This window comes from Paralichthys olivaceus, chromosome 21, assembly GCF_024713975.1.
Source record: "Paralichthys olivaceus isolate ysfri-2021 chromosome 21, ASM2471397v2, whole genome shotgun sequence".
Lineage (NCBI taxonomy): Eukaryota > Metazoa > Chordata > Actinopteri > Pleuronectiformes > Paralichthyidae > Paralichthys > Paralichthys olivaceus.
This window is the reverse complement of record NC_091113.1, coordinates 5,949,629-5,965,401: the sequence shown is the minus strand read 5'-3', so window position 1 is coordinate 5,965,401 and position 15,773 is coordinate 5,949,629. Positions and strand designations below refer to the sequence as shown.

Below are 15,773 nucleotides of genomic sequence, written 5' to 3'. Positions count from 1 at the left end.
TTTAACTGAATTCTCTATAGACTGTATATAAATACACTATAGACATTTATGTTCTGTCTGTAGTGTGATCAGTTAGGAGGATGTGGTCGGTGATGCTGCTTCAACTGCATGATCTATAGACTGTATATAAATACACTATGTAGATTTATATTCAGTCTATAGTGTGATCAGTTGCTGAGCTGCAATGCATTATGACAGCATGTGTTCCCATTGTTTTGTTCTCCCCTTTCTCAAACCAGTGATCAACTCAATGAGCATTGTGTTTTTTTTGAGAAGCTTCAGAAAACAGGGATCCAGCACCCAAAGCACATTTAACACTTTATTACTTTTTCATTTATATATGATATTTCCAGGACATTTCATTTAGATTAGATTAGATTAGATATACTTTATTTAGATAGATAGATAGATAGATGGACATACTTTATTCATCCCAGAGGGGAAATTCTTGTGTTCCAGCAGTACAGACATGTGCAATAAGTACAATTCTTTTTTTCTGTTTTTTACATAGAAGAGCATAGAGTTGTTTAGACAGAGCTAAATTGAGGCAAAGTTAAAAGTTAAAACAGAGGAGACTAGTTGAATGTTTCAGTAATCAAGAAGCATAAGAACATAAAAACATAAAACAGTGCAAGTAGTGAGTGATGTGTACAGTGATGTGCAATAGAGACGAGCTACTATACAGTCTGCAACAGTAGCTACCTTCACTTCATTTATTTACTCACTCTTCTATGGCCTGAATTGCTGTAAATGACTTTATTATTGGGAAAATAATGAAAATAAAATTAAACCATCCTTCATCCCCTCCTGACCTTTCAACCTTTCTGCCATCGACTCTACTGCGCATGCGCAACGCGATTGCCCTCACTGCCAACACGTGCGCTCAGGTAAAGTACGAACTGCGCAAAACAAACCGAAAAAAAAAATGAAACTCCACATCGTCTTACTTTGTGCTGCACACGTGTAAACATGTGACGTCGCTTAACATCATTTATTTGTTGTAAAATTGTTGTTGTGTTTTATTAGCTTGCTAAGAGCTAGTTAGCGAGCTAATACATTTATAGCTGCACCGTTAGCAAGCTAGTGTCGTGTTGATAAAGTACAACCTGCGCACTTTTTTACACTCATGTCGTATTTTAATCTGTTTATTATTAACTCTCTGACTTGAAATCAGTCGTGTTATAACGCTGACGGTGCCGCCATGAACCGTTCACCTGCTCCGAACATGGTTCAACCCAACCAGCCCTTGAGGAAACCGTCATCGAGCCCCGTGTCTGTTTCGGCCTCAGCTCTGCGGCACCTCCCCGGGCCCGGGGCTGCAGCACCCCTCCACCCCGCCACTGGTGCCACCGGAGACGGTAAATCACCCATGTCTGTTTGTATTCCACTTGGACAAATGCTCCAACACAACAACACAGTGTTCATCTATGAACTTGGAAATGTGATGAAATGTGATCCACATCTAAATATCTCTTGGGTCTTAAGTTTCAACACATTAACTTTTCCTGTTTTCCAGGTCTCGTGCATCCACTAGTCATCAGGAGTAACTCTGGAGTATGTGTCAAAGCTTCAGTTCTTCATCTTAAATCTGTTTACCATGTTTAAATTCAAACGTTTCTTATCAATGCCATTTTTTCCTGCTTTCACAGGTGTTGGGATGTGAGCCACCAGCACTGACTGTGTATTTCTGCAACTTTTGTGGACACCAAGGTAACTGTACAATATGAAGGGGTATGTTCTGGTCCATTAGTTGTGCACCAGTTCTACAAGCAGCCAGTGATACCGGAATAATTCACTGATAAACACATTCTCATGGTTCAGCATCATAGAACATTTACTGGTCTTCTCTGGTAGGAAATTTCCGGTGCAAGCGCTGCAAGAAGACACCTTACTGCTCTGTGGTGTGTCAGACAGAAGACTGGAAGGTGCACAGGCACACGTGCAAGTCTGTTGATCCAGAACCTGCAAAGTAAGCTGATTCAACCACTGGGTGTCATCTATAACTAAAAAGCAAATATCAAAAATGTTTTAAATTGATAAATAATGTCCAGCAAGTGATGCAGAAACTTGTTTCTCTTAATCTAAAGAGAACAACCAAAGGAAATCACTGCTTCACCTGGGACAGGAGACAGAGACGGCCAGTTGGAGTTGAAGGTAATTGTATAGCTTTGGTATTCGTCTGCAAAGTTGCATGATAAGAAATAATTATTTTTGTTTCATTTCTGTTTATTCAAGCATGCTGATGCACCCAGCCCCAAGAGGGTGTATTTAAAAGACTTACACATACTCAAAACTGTCATGGGAACAGAAATCCAGGTAAAGCACTCCCAGTTTGTCTTAACTGCAGATATTGATTACCAAATGTCAGTATTTGTTGTAATTGTGTGTGGTTTTTAGGCATCTGTTGTAGAGTTCTACAGCCCTGGAAGATTTTACCTTCTTGCCCAAAGCCCCGAGCTGCTGGAAGCTCTGCAGGTCATCAGCGTGGAGCTTCAGACAGCTTACAGCTGCCCCTCAGTAACAACATACGTACCCTGTGTTGGAGAGGTTTGCGGAGTGCAGTTCTCCTCTGATCTGGTGAGCAGAAACCCTCTCAATGGTTTTAACAACCATCAGAAGATTTTGTCTTGACTGTGTCACCTGTGTTTGGCTCAATTTGTATGTGTAGAACTGGTACCGAGGACTCGTCCAGACTTTGTCAACTGATCAGAAGACGGTGAAAATCCTTTACATCGACTTTGGCAATGAAGAGTATGTCCCTGTGACAAGGATCAGACCCATGAGTGCCAACATCCAGCCATTTTGTCCTTGCGTGAGTGCATAGTCACACCACTTAAATCAGTTGTATTAAAGGTCCAGTGTACAAGATTTAGGTGAAAGGGAACTATTGGCAGAAATTTTATGTAGAATAATCCTCATGATGTTTTCAATAGTTCGTTTCATTTAAATTGTACAAATTGTATTTTTCGTTACCCTAGAAAAGTTCCATTGAAATACTTGATATTTACATGGAGGGGGGGCCTCTCTATGGAGGCCGCCATGTTTTTTACATTAGTCCAGACTGGACAAACTAAACACCTTTTGAGTTTTTATGACAACTGAAGTTCACCACAGGTTCTTTTTCATGTTTGGAAGGAGAGGATGAGGTGAGGGGTGTTCAGCTGCAACATGAAACTTCAACACTAGATATCACTAAATATTACATACTGTAACTTTAAGTGTCCAAAGCTGCAGTGATTGCTATAAAAATATGTTTTGTTCCCTGAATATTATAAGTAATGCTCAGACAACCATCAAGTTCATAAGAGAGTTGGTGTCTTCTATTATGTCCAGGCAATGGAGTGTCGTATCGCTGGGGTGCTGCCATTGGCTAACAACTGGTCAGGCGAGTGCTGTGTTGCAGTCAGGCAGCTGCTGGCTGGAAAGACTGTGACTGTGAAGCTGGTGGAAACAGTCGAGAATAGTTCCATCTACGTTGTGGACATCCTGCTTTCAATAGGTAGGTTTCAGAAAGGCTGAACTACATGATTTCCAATGAATAAAAGTCTAACTTCAAAGGCAGTAACCCTGTTCATGTTTGTTGTAGGAAATAAATTGAGCATGTTCCTCCTTGAACATGGTTATGCAGCAGAAGAGCCGATCAATGCAACACCTACTCAGCAGGAAATAAGTAAGATGACTTAATCTTGTCTTGCATCATGGTACATACCAGGGCTGTAATATTCACTTTGTCCCTTTTTCCAAAAATTTAATTTGAATGAATTTGACATGGCACACAATGTGTTCTGGTGAAGGTGTAGCTGACAGTGAGCGCCCTCTGCTGGATCACAAGGCAAACTAATTCAAACAGTCTGATACTTCTAACTGTAAATGTTTGATCTGAACAGGTCATTACATTTCAAATTTGAACTTTTCCTCCTGCATTCCCAAAAAATGTAAAATTATGAATGACAAGTGCTCAAAGTCGTCACATTTTACTGGAGAAATTAAAAGATGTTTTGCTGTTAGAAAAATGTGATAGAGCTGTTCATCATCTAACTTTGTTCTGTATTTTTCACCAGTCAGAAAAATTTAGATCAGTGCATGCCATTTTTTTATTACAGATAAGTTCTGCTGTAATGCTCCAACACATTACTGCATGACCCACAGACAAACAGAATACATGCAACAATAAATCGAAGATCTTTTAAGAGTCTGTCATAAGGGCAAAGTGAAAATATGGCAATTAAAAAAAAAAACTAATCACCTCTTCTCAGAGTAAAAACTTTCACTGTTCACTCATAAAAAGATTTACAGTATCTATTCACTCCTCTTCAGTGGCCATGATGAGTGCATCCTTGGAAAACTTCAAGCGTCAGTCCAATGGAAAGGATGACAACACCTGGGCTCAGCCTCCAGAGCCTCTGACCCAGGCAGTGGGTGACTCCTTCTCTGTTGTGGTCACCCACTTCCAGTCACCCACCGACATTATTGTACAAAAGGTGGAACATGCTGGTAAGGAGTATTTATTTTCTCTAGTTCACACAAATCAAACCTCTGGACCTCTCGGCGTATTTTAAACATAAGAGATTTTGGTTTACAGGCGTGATTCAGGAGTTGCAATCAAACCTGAGGAAACACTGCTCTCAAATCCCAGCCCCTCAGAACTTCAGACCAGCACCTGGCACTGTTTGCTGTGCCCAGTTCTCAGGTACAACACTTGTTCATTGGGCTCTTGAACACATTGCAGTATGAGGGTTTACTTGATTAGAATATTCTGGATTTATTTGCCAAATGAGATGTGTATTCTTCATCAACCTGTGTTTGATATCAGTATTTCTATTCATAGATGATTGACTGATTTTCTACTTTCAGCTCTTGAAACATGTATAATATCAAAATAGTAGTCTCTACTGGTAGAACTGTGTGTGTGTTTCTTGCAGAGGACAAGCAGTGGTACAGGGCCAAAGTTCTGGCATATCCCTCAGAAGAACGCGTCTGTGTTGGTTATCTTGATTTTGGCAACTCCGAGGAGGTGGAATTAGGTCACCTGCGTCCTATAAGCACTTCATTACTGGCCTTGCCAATGCAGGCTATGCCCTGTGGTCTAGCAGGTAATATCAGCACTGTGCACAACATTTAAAATTGTTAGAAAACGTCTTTTAACAATGCGTTGTATGCCTGCAGATATTGTTTTTTCCTTTGAATCCTCAAGGTCTCCTCTACCCTGCCATTCAAGAAATCAAAAAAACAAATATTAATTTACCTACCTTCTTTGCAGTTGTTTCCTTTTAGCTCTGTGTGAAAGTGTCCACTGCATTCAGCTGTTATTTACAATTGTGTTCATAAGTCCCTCTAAAGCTAAAGATGGACAGGCTTCAACCACAAGCATCTGAAAAGTCCTTAAGTCCATGGTTGCTCACCTACTCAAACGTGTGTCTGCTGTCGCTTTCCAGGGGTCCAGCCTGTTGGGGTGAGGTGGTCAGAGGACTGCCTGTTGGCCCTGCAGCGAAGAGTGTCAAACAGAATACTGCGCGTTGAAATCCAGAGAGCTGATGAGGGCAAAGCTTTAGTGGCCATAATTGACGAGGGCAGCGATCCTCAGGCCAATATAGCTGAGCTGCTGATCTCTGCCGATTACGCTGTATCTGCTCCTGTTGCCACCATGAGTAGTGACCAGCAGGTTGACCAGACAACATCAGCTTCTCCTAAAATGCCTGGTGAGAAGTGTCTGAAGTTCATCTTGCTTACTTTACATTTTGAGGATTTTTGTCTAAAAGCACAAAGTAAAATGTATGTGTATTTTGAAATGTGCTCCTCACTGTCGACTCCAGCCTGTGAGCCTCTGGTGTGGTCTTTTCCTGAGATTCCCTGTGACGGCCAGACAGTGGCGCTGCTGCCCAGTGTTCTGGAGAACCCTGGAGAGTTCTACTGCCGATTAGACAATCCTGCAGGTTTGTTTGAGCACAGAGGGCCACCATCATTAGTTTGTGAAATGAATCACATTATTGGATTGTTGAGTGTCAATACAAAATGGTTACCAAAGACTTCTTTGTTGCTCCCCCAGGCAGAAACACTGCAGTCTGTATGAAACTGTCATTTCAAATGTCCTCATAAGACTTTATTATTGTATTTGTCAGATCATCAGCGCCTGATAGATCTTGGGGCTGAGTTGAAGCAGCATTGTGAAGCGGATACCTCACCTTTTGAGCCCAAAGTAGGAGAGCCCTGTTGTGCCATGTTTCATGGTGAGACGTTAATTAAGCATCGTTGTAGTTGTCCAGAAAAATGTTTCTTACCTGTTTTTTTTTTGTTGTTGTTGTGGGAATATGATGTTTTCTTTTTTTTACCTCAGGTGATGGAGCTTGGTATCGGGCTATGGTGAAGGAGCTGAGTGAGAACCAGGCTTCTATAAACATTGTGGACTATGGTTACAGCATGAAAGTAGAACAGCACCAGCTTAGATCCATTAAACAACGACTCCTGACTCTACCCTTCCAGGCAGTTCGCTGCTGGCTCTCAGGTTGTGTATCTGCATGTGTGTGTGTATGTGCCTGCATGTAATTTGTCCAGAGTAATTGTTCCTATGCCTTCGTGCAAATGACAGCTGAGCCTTTATGTATTTTGTTTTCGGCTTGTTCATCCAACTGTGATGAACATGATAAAAAGGGGGAGCCTGCCACGCACCCACACCTAATTTCAGCACGTTTTGAGCAAGTAGCACAGTTATTCACCCTAAGGTGATATGGGTTAGGGTTGAAATTAGGGTTAGGGATGAGAAGCCATTGGAGATCAAGATATTCTTGAATAACCTTTTTTCCGAACGTCATAGACACTTGGGCATTTCATGATTAATAAAAGGGAGCGTGCCACACACTCACACCGAATTTCAGCATGTTTCGAGCAAGCAGCACAGAGTTATTCACCCTAAGGTGATATGGGTTAGGGTTGAAATTAGGGTTAGGGTTACAGTTAGGGTTGTGATTAGGGTTAGGGTTGTGATTAGGGTTAGGGTTGTGATTAGGGTTAGGGTTAGGGATGAGAAGCCATTGGAGATCAAGATATTCTTGAATAACTTTTTTTCTGAAGGTCATAGAGACTTGGAAGTTGGTTCCATCTCAACTAATGTGGGTATGCCCGATCCATTGGTACTATCCCCGAGCTTCTACGACCTTCAGAAGGGGTCAAACCACCAAATCTTAGATCAAAAGTACAAGATATTTTTGAATAACTTTTTTTCCGAAAGTCATAGACACTTGGGCACTTCATGATTATTAAAAGGGAGCGTGCCACACACTCACACCAAATTTCAGCACGTTTCGAGCAAGCAGCACGGAGTTATTCACCCTAAGGTGATATGGGTTAGGGTTGAAATTAGGGTTAGGGTTACAATTAGGGTTGTGATTAGGGTTAGGGTTAGGGTTGTGATTAGGGTTAGGGTTGTGATTAGGGTTAGGGTTAGGGATGAGAAGCCATTAGAGATCAAGATATTCTCGAATAACTTTTTTTCTGAAGGTCATAGAGACTTGGAAGTTGGTTCTATCTCAACTAATGTGGGTATGCCCGATCCATTGGTACTATCCCCGAGCTTCTACGACCTTCAGAAGGGGTCAAACCACCAAATCTTAGCTCAAAAGTACAAGATATTTTTGAATAACTTTTTTTCTGAACGTCATAGACACTTGGGCATTTCATGATTAATAAAAGGGAGCGTGCCACACACTCACACCAAATTTCAGCACGTTTCGAGCAAGCAGCACAGAGTTATTCACCCTAAGGTGATATGGGTTAGGGTTGAAATTAGGGTTAGGGTTACAATTAGGGTTGTGATTAGGGTTAGGGTTAGGGATGAGAAGCCATTGGAGATCAAGATATTCTCGAATAACTTTTTTTCTGAAGGTCATAGAGACTTGGAAGTTGGTTCCATCTCAACTAATGTGGGTATGCCCGATCCATTGGTACTATCCCCGAGTTTCTACGACCTTCGGAAGGGGTCAAACCACCAAATCTTAGCTCAAAAGTACAAGATATTTTTGAATAACTTTTTTTCCGAACGTCATAGACACTTGGGCATTTCATGATTAATAAAAGGGAGCGTGCCACACACTCACACCAAATTTCAGCACGTTTCGAGCAAGCAGCACAGAGTTATTCACCCTAAGGTGATATGGGTTAGGGTTGAAATTAGGGTTAGGGTTACAATTAGGGTTGTGATTAGGGTTAGGGTTGTGATTAGGGTTAGGGTTGTGATTAGGGTTAGGGTTAGGGATGAGAAGCCATTAGAGATCAAGATATTCTCGAATAACTTTTTTTCTGAAGGTCATAGAGACTTGGAAGTTGGTTCTATCTCAACTAATGTGGGTATGCCCGATCCATTGGTACTATCCCCGAGCTTCTACGACCTTCAGAAGGGGTCAAACCACCAAATCTTAGCTCAAAAGTACAAGATATTTTTGAATAACTTTTTTTCTGAACGTCATAGACACTTGGGCATTTCATGATTAATAAAAGGGAGCGTGCCACACACTCACACCAAATTTCAGCACGTTTCGAGCAAGCAGCACGGAGTTATTCACCCTAAGGTGATATGGGTTAGGGTTGAAATTAGGGTTAGGGTTACAATTAGGGTTGTGATTAGGGTTAGGGTTAGGGATGAGAAGCCATTGGAGATCAAGATATTCTCGAATAACTTTTTTTCTGAAGGTCATAGAGACTTGGAAGTTGGTTCCATCTCAACTAATGTGGGTATGCCCGATCCATTGGTACTATCCCCGAGTTTCTACGACCTTCGGAAGGGGTCAAACCACCAAATCTTAGCTCAAAAGTACAAGATATTTTTGAATAACTTTTTTTCCGAACGTCATAGACACTTGGGCATTTCATGATTAATAAAAGGGAGCGTGCCACACACTCACACCAAATTTCAGCACGTTTCGAGCAAGCAGCACAGAGTTATTCACCCTAAGGTGATATGGGTTAGGGTTGAAATTAGGGTTAGGGTTACAATTAGGGTTGTGATTAGGGTTAGGGTTGTGATTAGGGTTAGGGTTGTGATTAGGGTTAGGGTTAGGGATGAGAAGCCATTGGAGATCAAGATATTCTCGAATAACTTTTTTTCTGAAGGTCATAGAGACTTGGAAGTTGGTTCTATCTCAACTAATGTGGGTATGCCCGATCCATTGGTACTATCCCCGAGCTTCTACGACCTTCGGAAGGGGTCAAACCACCAAATCTTAGCTCAAAAGTACAAGATATTTTTGAATAACTTTTTTTCCGAACGTCATAGACACTTGGGCATTTCATGATTAATAAAAGGGAGCGTGCCACACACTCACACCAAATTTCAGCACGTTTCGAGCAAGCAGCACGGAGTTATTCACCCTAAGGTGATATGGGTTAGGGTTGAAATTAGGGTTAGGGTTACAATTAGGGTTGTGATTAGGGTTAGGGTTGTGATTAGGGTTAGGGTTAGGGTTGTGATTAGGGTTAGGGTTAGGGATGAGAAGCCATTGGAGATCAAGATATTCTCGAATAACTTTTTTTCTGAAGGTCATAGAGACTTGGAAGTTGGTTCCATCTCAACTAATGTGGGTATGCCCGATCCATTGGTACTATCCCCGAGTTTCTACGACCTTCGGAAGGGGTCAAACCACCAAATCTTAGCTCAAAAGTACAAGATATTTTTGAATAACTTTTTTTCCGAACGTCATAGACTCTTGGGCATTTCATGATTAATAAAAGGGAGCGTGCCACACACTCACACCAAATTTCAGCACGTTTCGAGCAAGCAGCACGGAGTTATTCACCCTAAGGTGATATGGGTTAGGGTTGAAATTAGGGTTAGGGTTACAATTAGGGTTGTGATTAGGGTTAGGGTTGTGATTAGGGTTAGGGTTAGGGTTGTGATTAGGGTTAGGGTTAGGGATGAGAAGCCATTGGAGATCAAGATATTCTCGAATAACTTTTTTTCTGAAGGTCATAGAGACTTGGAAGTTGGTTCCATCTCAACTAATGTGGGTATGCCCGATCCATTGGTACTATCCCCGAGCTTCTACGACCTGCAGAAGGGGTCAAACCACCAAATCTTAGCTCAAAAGTACAAGATATTTTTGAATAACTTTTTTTCTGAACGTCATAGACACTTGGGCATTTCATGATTAATAAAAGGGAGCGTGCCACACACTCACACCAAATTTCAGCACGTTTCGAGCAAGCAGCACGGAGTTATTCACCCTAAGGTGATATGGGTTAGGGTTGAAATTAGGGTTAGGGTTACAATTAGGGTTGTGATTAGGGTTAGGGTTGTGATTAGGGTTAGGGTTAGGGTTGTGATTAGGGTTAGGGTTAGGGATGAGAAGCCATTGGAGATCAAGATATTCTCGAATAACTTCTTTTCTGAAGGTCATAGAGACTTGGAAGTTGGTTCCATCTCAACTAATGTGGGTATGCCCGATCCATTGGTACTATCCCCGAGCTTCTACAACCTTCAGAAGGGGTCAAACCACTAAATCTTAGCTCAAAAGTACAAGATATTTTTGAATAACTTTTTTTCCGAACGTCATAGACACTTGGGCATATCATGATTAATAAAAGGGAGCGTGCCACACACTCACACCAAATTTCAGCACGTTTCGAGCAAGCAGCACGGAGTTATTCACCCTAAGGTGATATGGGTTAGGGTTGAAATTAGGGTTAGGGTTACAATTAGGGTTGTGATTAGGGTTAGGGTTAGGGTTGTGATTAGGGTTAGGGTTAGGGTTGTGATTAGGGTTAGGGTTAGGGATGAGAAGCCATTGGAGATCAAGATATTCTCGAATAACTTTTTTTCTGAAGGTCATAGAGACTTGGAAGTTGGTTCTATCTCAACTAATGTGGGTATGCCCGATCCATTGGTACTATCCCCAAGCTTCTACGACCTTCGGAAGGGGTCAAACCACCAAATCTTAGCTCAAAAGTACAAGATATTTTTGAATAACTTTTTTTCCGAACATCATAGACACTTGGGCATTTCATGATTAATAAAAGGGAGCGTGCCACACACTCACACCAAATTTCAGCACGTTTCGAGCAAGCAGCACGGAGTTATTCACCCTAAGGTGATATGGGTTAGGGTTGAAATTAGGGTTAGGGTTACAATTAGGGTTGTGATTAGGGTTAGGGTTAGGGTTGTGATTAGGGTTAGGGTTAGGGATGAGAAGCCATTGGAGATCAAGATATTCTCGAATAACTTTTTTTCTGAAGGTCATAGAGACTTGGAAGTTGGTTCTATCTCAACTAATGTGGGTATGCCCGATCCATTGGTACTATCCCCGAGCTTCTACGACCTTCGGAAGGGGTCAAACCACCAAATCTTAGATCAAAAGTACAAGATATTTTTGAATAACTTTTTTTCCGAACGTCATAGACACTTGGGCATATCATGATTAATAAAAGGGAGCGTGCCACACACTCACACCAAATTTCAGCACGTTTCGAGCAAGCAGCACGGAGTTATTCACCCTAAGGTGATATGGGTTAGGGTTGAAATTAGGGTTAGGGTTACAATTAGGGTTGTGATTAGGGTTAGGGTTGTGATTAGGGTTAGGGTTGTGATTAGGGTTAGGGTTGTGATTAGGGTTAGGGTTAGGTATGAGAAGCCATTGGAGATCAAGATATTCTCGAATAACTTTTTTTCTGAAGGTCATAGAGACTTGGAAGTTGGTTCCATCTCAACTAATGTGGGTATGCCCGATCCATTGGTACTATCCCCGAGCTTCTACGACATTCAGAAGGGGTCAAACCACTAAATCTTAGCTCAAAAGTACAAGATATTTTTGAATAACTTTTTTTCCGAACGTCATAGACACTTGGGCATTTCATGATTAATAAAAGGGAGCGTGCCACACACTCACACCAAATTTCAGCACGTTTCGAGCAAGCAGCACGGAGTTATTCACCCTAAGGTGATATGGGTTAGGGTTGAAATTAGGGTTGTGATTAGGGTTAGGGTTGTGATTAGGGTTAGGGTTAGGGATGAGAAGCCATTGGAGATCAAGATATTCTCGAATAACTTTTTTTCTGAAGGTCATAGAGACTTGGAAGTTGGTTCTATCTCAACTAATGTGGGTATGCCCGATCCATTGGTACTATCCCCGAGCTTCTACGACCTTCAGAAGGGGTCAAACCACCAAATCTTAGCTCAAAAGTACAAGATATTTTTGAATAACTTTTTTTCTGAACGTCATAGACACTTGGGCATTTCATGATTAATAAAAGGGAGCGTGCCACACACTCACACCAAATTTCAGCACGTTTCGAGCAAGCAGCACAGAGTTATTCACCCTAAGGTGATATGGGTTAGGGTTGAAATTAGGGTTAGGGTTACAATTAGGGTTGTGATTAGGGTTAGGGTTGTGATAGGGTTAGGGTTGTGATTAGGGTTAGGGTTAGGGATGAGAAGCCATTGGAGATCAAGATATTCTCGAATAACTTTTTTTCTGAAGGTCATAGAGACTTGGAAGTTGGTTCTATCTCAACTAATGTGGGTATGCCCGATCCATTGGTACTATCCCCGAGCTTCTACGACCTTCGGAAGGGGTCAAACCACCAAATCTTAGCTCAAAAGTACAAGATATTTTTGAATAACTTTTTTTCCGAACGTCATAGACACTTGGGCATTTCATGATTAATAAAAGGGAGCGTGCCACACACTCACACCAAATTTCAGCACGTTTCGAGCAAGCAGCACGGAGTTATTCACCCTAAGGTGATATGGGTTAGGGTTGAAATTAGGGTTAGGGTTGTGATTAGGGTTAGGGTTGTGATTAGGGTTAGGGTTAGGTATGAGAAGCCATTGGAGATCAAGATATTCTCGAATAACTTTTTTTCTGAAGGTCATAGAGACTTGGAAGTTGGTTCCATCTCAACTAATGTGGGTATGCCCGATCCATTGGTACTATCCCCGAGCTTCTACGACATTCAGAAGGGGTCAAACCACTAAATCTTAGCTCAAAAGTACAAGATATTTTTGAATAACTTTTTTTCCGAACGTCATAGACACTTGGGCATTTCATGATTAATAAAAGGGAGCGTGCCACACACTCACACCAAATTTCAGCACGTTTCGAGCAAGCAGCACGGAGTTATTCACCCTAAGGTGATATGGGTTAGGGTTGAAATTAGGGTTAGGGTTGAAATTAGGGTTGTGATTAGGGTTAGGGTTGTGATTAGGGTTAGGGTTAGGGATGAGAAGCCATTGGAGATCAAGATATTCTCGAATAACTTTTTTTCTGAAGGTCATAGAGACTTGGAAGTTGGTTCTATCTCAACTAATGTGGGTATGCCCGATCCATTGGTACTATCCCCGAGCTTCTACGACCTTCAGAAGGGGTCAAACCACCAAATCTTAGCTCAAAAGTACAAGATATTTTTGAATAACTTTTTTTCTGAACGTCATAGACACTTGGGCATTTCATGATTAATAAAAGGGAGCGTGCCACACACTCACACCAAATTTCAGCACGTTTCGAGCAAGCAGCACAGAGTTATTCACCCTAAGGTGATATGGGTTAGGGTTGAAATTAGGGTTAGGGTTACAATTAGGGTTGTGATAGGGTTAGGGTTGTGATTAGGGTTAGGGTTAGGGATGAGAAGCCATTGGAGATCAAGATATTCTCGAATAACTTTTTTTCTGAAGGTCATAGAGACTTGGAAGTTGGTTCTATCTCAACTAATGTGGGTATGCCCGATCCATTGGTACTATCCCCGAGCTTCTACGACCTTCAGAAGGGGTCAAACCACCAAATCTTAGATCAAAAGTACAAGATATTTTTGAATAACTTTTTTTCCGAACGTCATAGACACTTGGGCATATCATGATTAATAAAAGGGAGCGTGCCACACACTCACACCAAATTTCAGCACGTTTCGAGCAAGCAGCACGGAGTTATTCACCCTAAGGTGATATGGGTTAGGGTTGAAATTAGGGTTAGGGTTACAATTAGGGTTGTGATTAGGGTTAGGGTTAGGGTTGTGATTAGGGTTAGGGTTAGGGATGAGAAGCCATTGGAGATCAAGATATTCTCGAATAACTTTTTTTCTGAAGGTTATAGAGACTTGGAAGTTGGTTCTATCTCAACTAATGTGGGTATGCCCGATCCATTGGTACTATCCCCGAGCTTCTACGACCTTCAGAAGGGGTCAAACCACCAAATCTTAGCTCAAAAGTACAAGATATTTTTGAATAACTTTTTTTCTGAACGTCATAGACACTTGGGCATTTCATGATTAATAAAAGGGAGCGTGCCACACACTCACACCAAATTTCAGCACGTTTCGAGCAAGCAGCACAGAGTTATTCACCCTAAGGTGATATGGGTTAGGGTTGAAATTAGGGTTAGGGTTACAATTAGGGTTGTGATTAGGGTTAGGGTTGTGATTAGGGTTAGGGTTAGGGTTGTGATTAGGGTTAGGGTTAGGGTTGTGATTAGGGTTAGGGTTGTGATTAGGGTTAGGGTTTGGGATGAGAAGCCATTGGAGATCAAGATATTCTCGAATAACTTTTTTTCTGAAGGTCATAGAGACTTGGAAGTTGGTTCCATCTCAACTAATGTGGGTATGCCCGATCCATTGGTACTATCCCCGAGCTTCTACGACCTTCAGAAGGGGTCAAACCACTAAATCTTAGCTCAAAAGTACAAGATATTTTTGAATAACTTTTTTTCCGAACGTCATAGACACTTGGGCATTTCATGATTAATAAAAGGGAGCGTGCCACACACTCACACCAAATTTCAGCACGTTTCGAGCAAGCAGCACGGAGTTATTCACCCTAAGGTGATATGGGTTAGGGTTGAAATTAGGGTTAGGGTTACAATTAGGGTTGTGATTAGGGTTAGGGTTGTGATTAGGGTTAGGGTTAGGGATGAGAAGCCATTGGAGATCAAGATATTCTCGAATAACTTTTTTTCTGAAGGTCATAGAGACTTGGAAGTTGGTTCTATCTCAACTAATGTGGGTATGCCCGATCCATTGGTACTATCCCCGAGCTTCTACGACCTTCAGAAGGGGTCAAACCACTAAATCTTAGCTCAAAAGTACAAGATATTTTTGAATAACTTTTTTTCCGAACGTCATAGACACTTGGGCATATCATGATTAATAAAAGGGAGCGTGCCACACACTCACACCAAATTTCAGCACGTTTCGAGCAAGCAGCACAGAGTTATTCACCCTAAGGTGATATGGGTTAGGGTTGAAATTAGGGTTAGGGTTACAATTAGGGTTGTGATTAGGGTTAGGGTTAGGGTTGTGATTAGGGTTAGGGTTAGGGTTGTGATTAGGGTTAGGGTTAGGGATGAGAAGCCATTGGAGATCAAGATATTCTCGAATAACTTTTTTTCTGAAGGTCATAGAGACTTGGAAGTTGGTTCCATCTCAACTAATGTGGGTATGCCCGATCCATTGGTACTATCCCCGAGCTTCTACGACCTTCAGAAGGGGTCAAACCACTAAATCTTAGCTCAAAAGTACAAGATATTTTTGAATAACTTTTTTTCCGAACGTCATAGACACTTGGGCATATCATGATTAATAAAAGGGAGCGTGCCACACACTCACACCAAATTTCAGCACGTTTCGAGCAAGCAGCACGGAGTTATTCACCCTAAGGTGATATGGGTTAGGGTTGAAATTAGGGTTAGGGTTACAATTAGGGTTGTGATTAGGGTTAGGGTTGTGATTAGGGTTAGGGTTAGGGTTGTGATTAGGGTTAGGGTTAGGGATGAGAAGCCATTGGAGATCAAGATATTCTCGAA

At 41.6% G+C, this 15,773-nt stretch overlaps 1 protein-coding gene across 2 annotated transcripts in view; it reads left to right on the top strand.

The window, feature by feature from the left end:
* Nucleotides 1-805: 805 nt before the first annotated feature.
* Nucleotides 806-15,773, top strand: part of tdrd1 (tudor domain containing 1) — a 52,338-nt gene continuing 37,370 nt past the window's right edge. For both annotated transcript variants that reach the window (XM_069517995.1, XM_069517994.1), the window contains exons 1-18: nt 806-887; nt 1,175-1,358; nt 1,517-1,554; nt 1,650-1,710; nt 1,855-1,969; nt 2,088-2,154; nt 2,236-2,316; nt 2,398-2,577; nt 2,669-2,812; nt 3,334-3,499; nt 3,587-3,670; nt 4,318-4,494; nt 4,583-4,690; nt 4,923-5,093; nt 5,436-5,699; nt 5,814-5,933; nt 6,120-6,227; nt 6,335-6,502. In XM_069517995.1, coding sequence (XP_069374096.1) covers nt 846-887; nt 1,175-1,358; nt 1,517-1,554; nt 1,650-1,710; nt 1,855-1,969; nt 2,088-2,154; nt 2,236-2,316; nt 2,398-2,577; nt 2,669-2,812; nt 3,334-3,499; nt 3,587-3,670; nt 4,318-4,494; nt 4,583-4,690; nt 4,923-5,093; nt 5,436-5,699; nt 5,814-5,933; nt 6,120-6,227; nt 6,335-6,502 — 2,278 coding nt within the window. In that variant the 5' untranslated portion in view covers nt 806-845. The remainder of the gene's footprint in view (nt 888-1,174; nt 1,359-1,516; nt 1,555-1,649; nt 1,711-1,854; nt 1,970-2,087; nt 2,155-2,235; nt 2,317-2,397; nt 2,578-2,668; nt 2,813-3,333; nt 3,500-3,586; nt 3,671-4,317; nt 4,495-4,582; nt 4,691-4,922; nt 5,094-5,435; nt 5,700-5,813; nt 5,934-6,119; nt 6,228-6,334; nt 6,503-15,773) is intronic.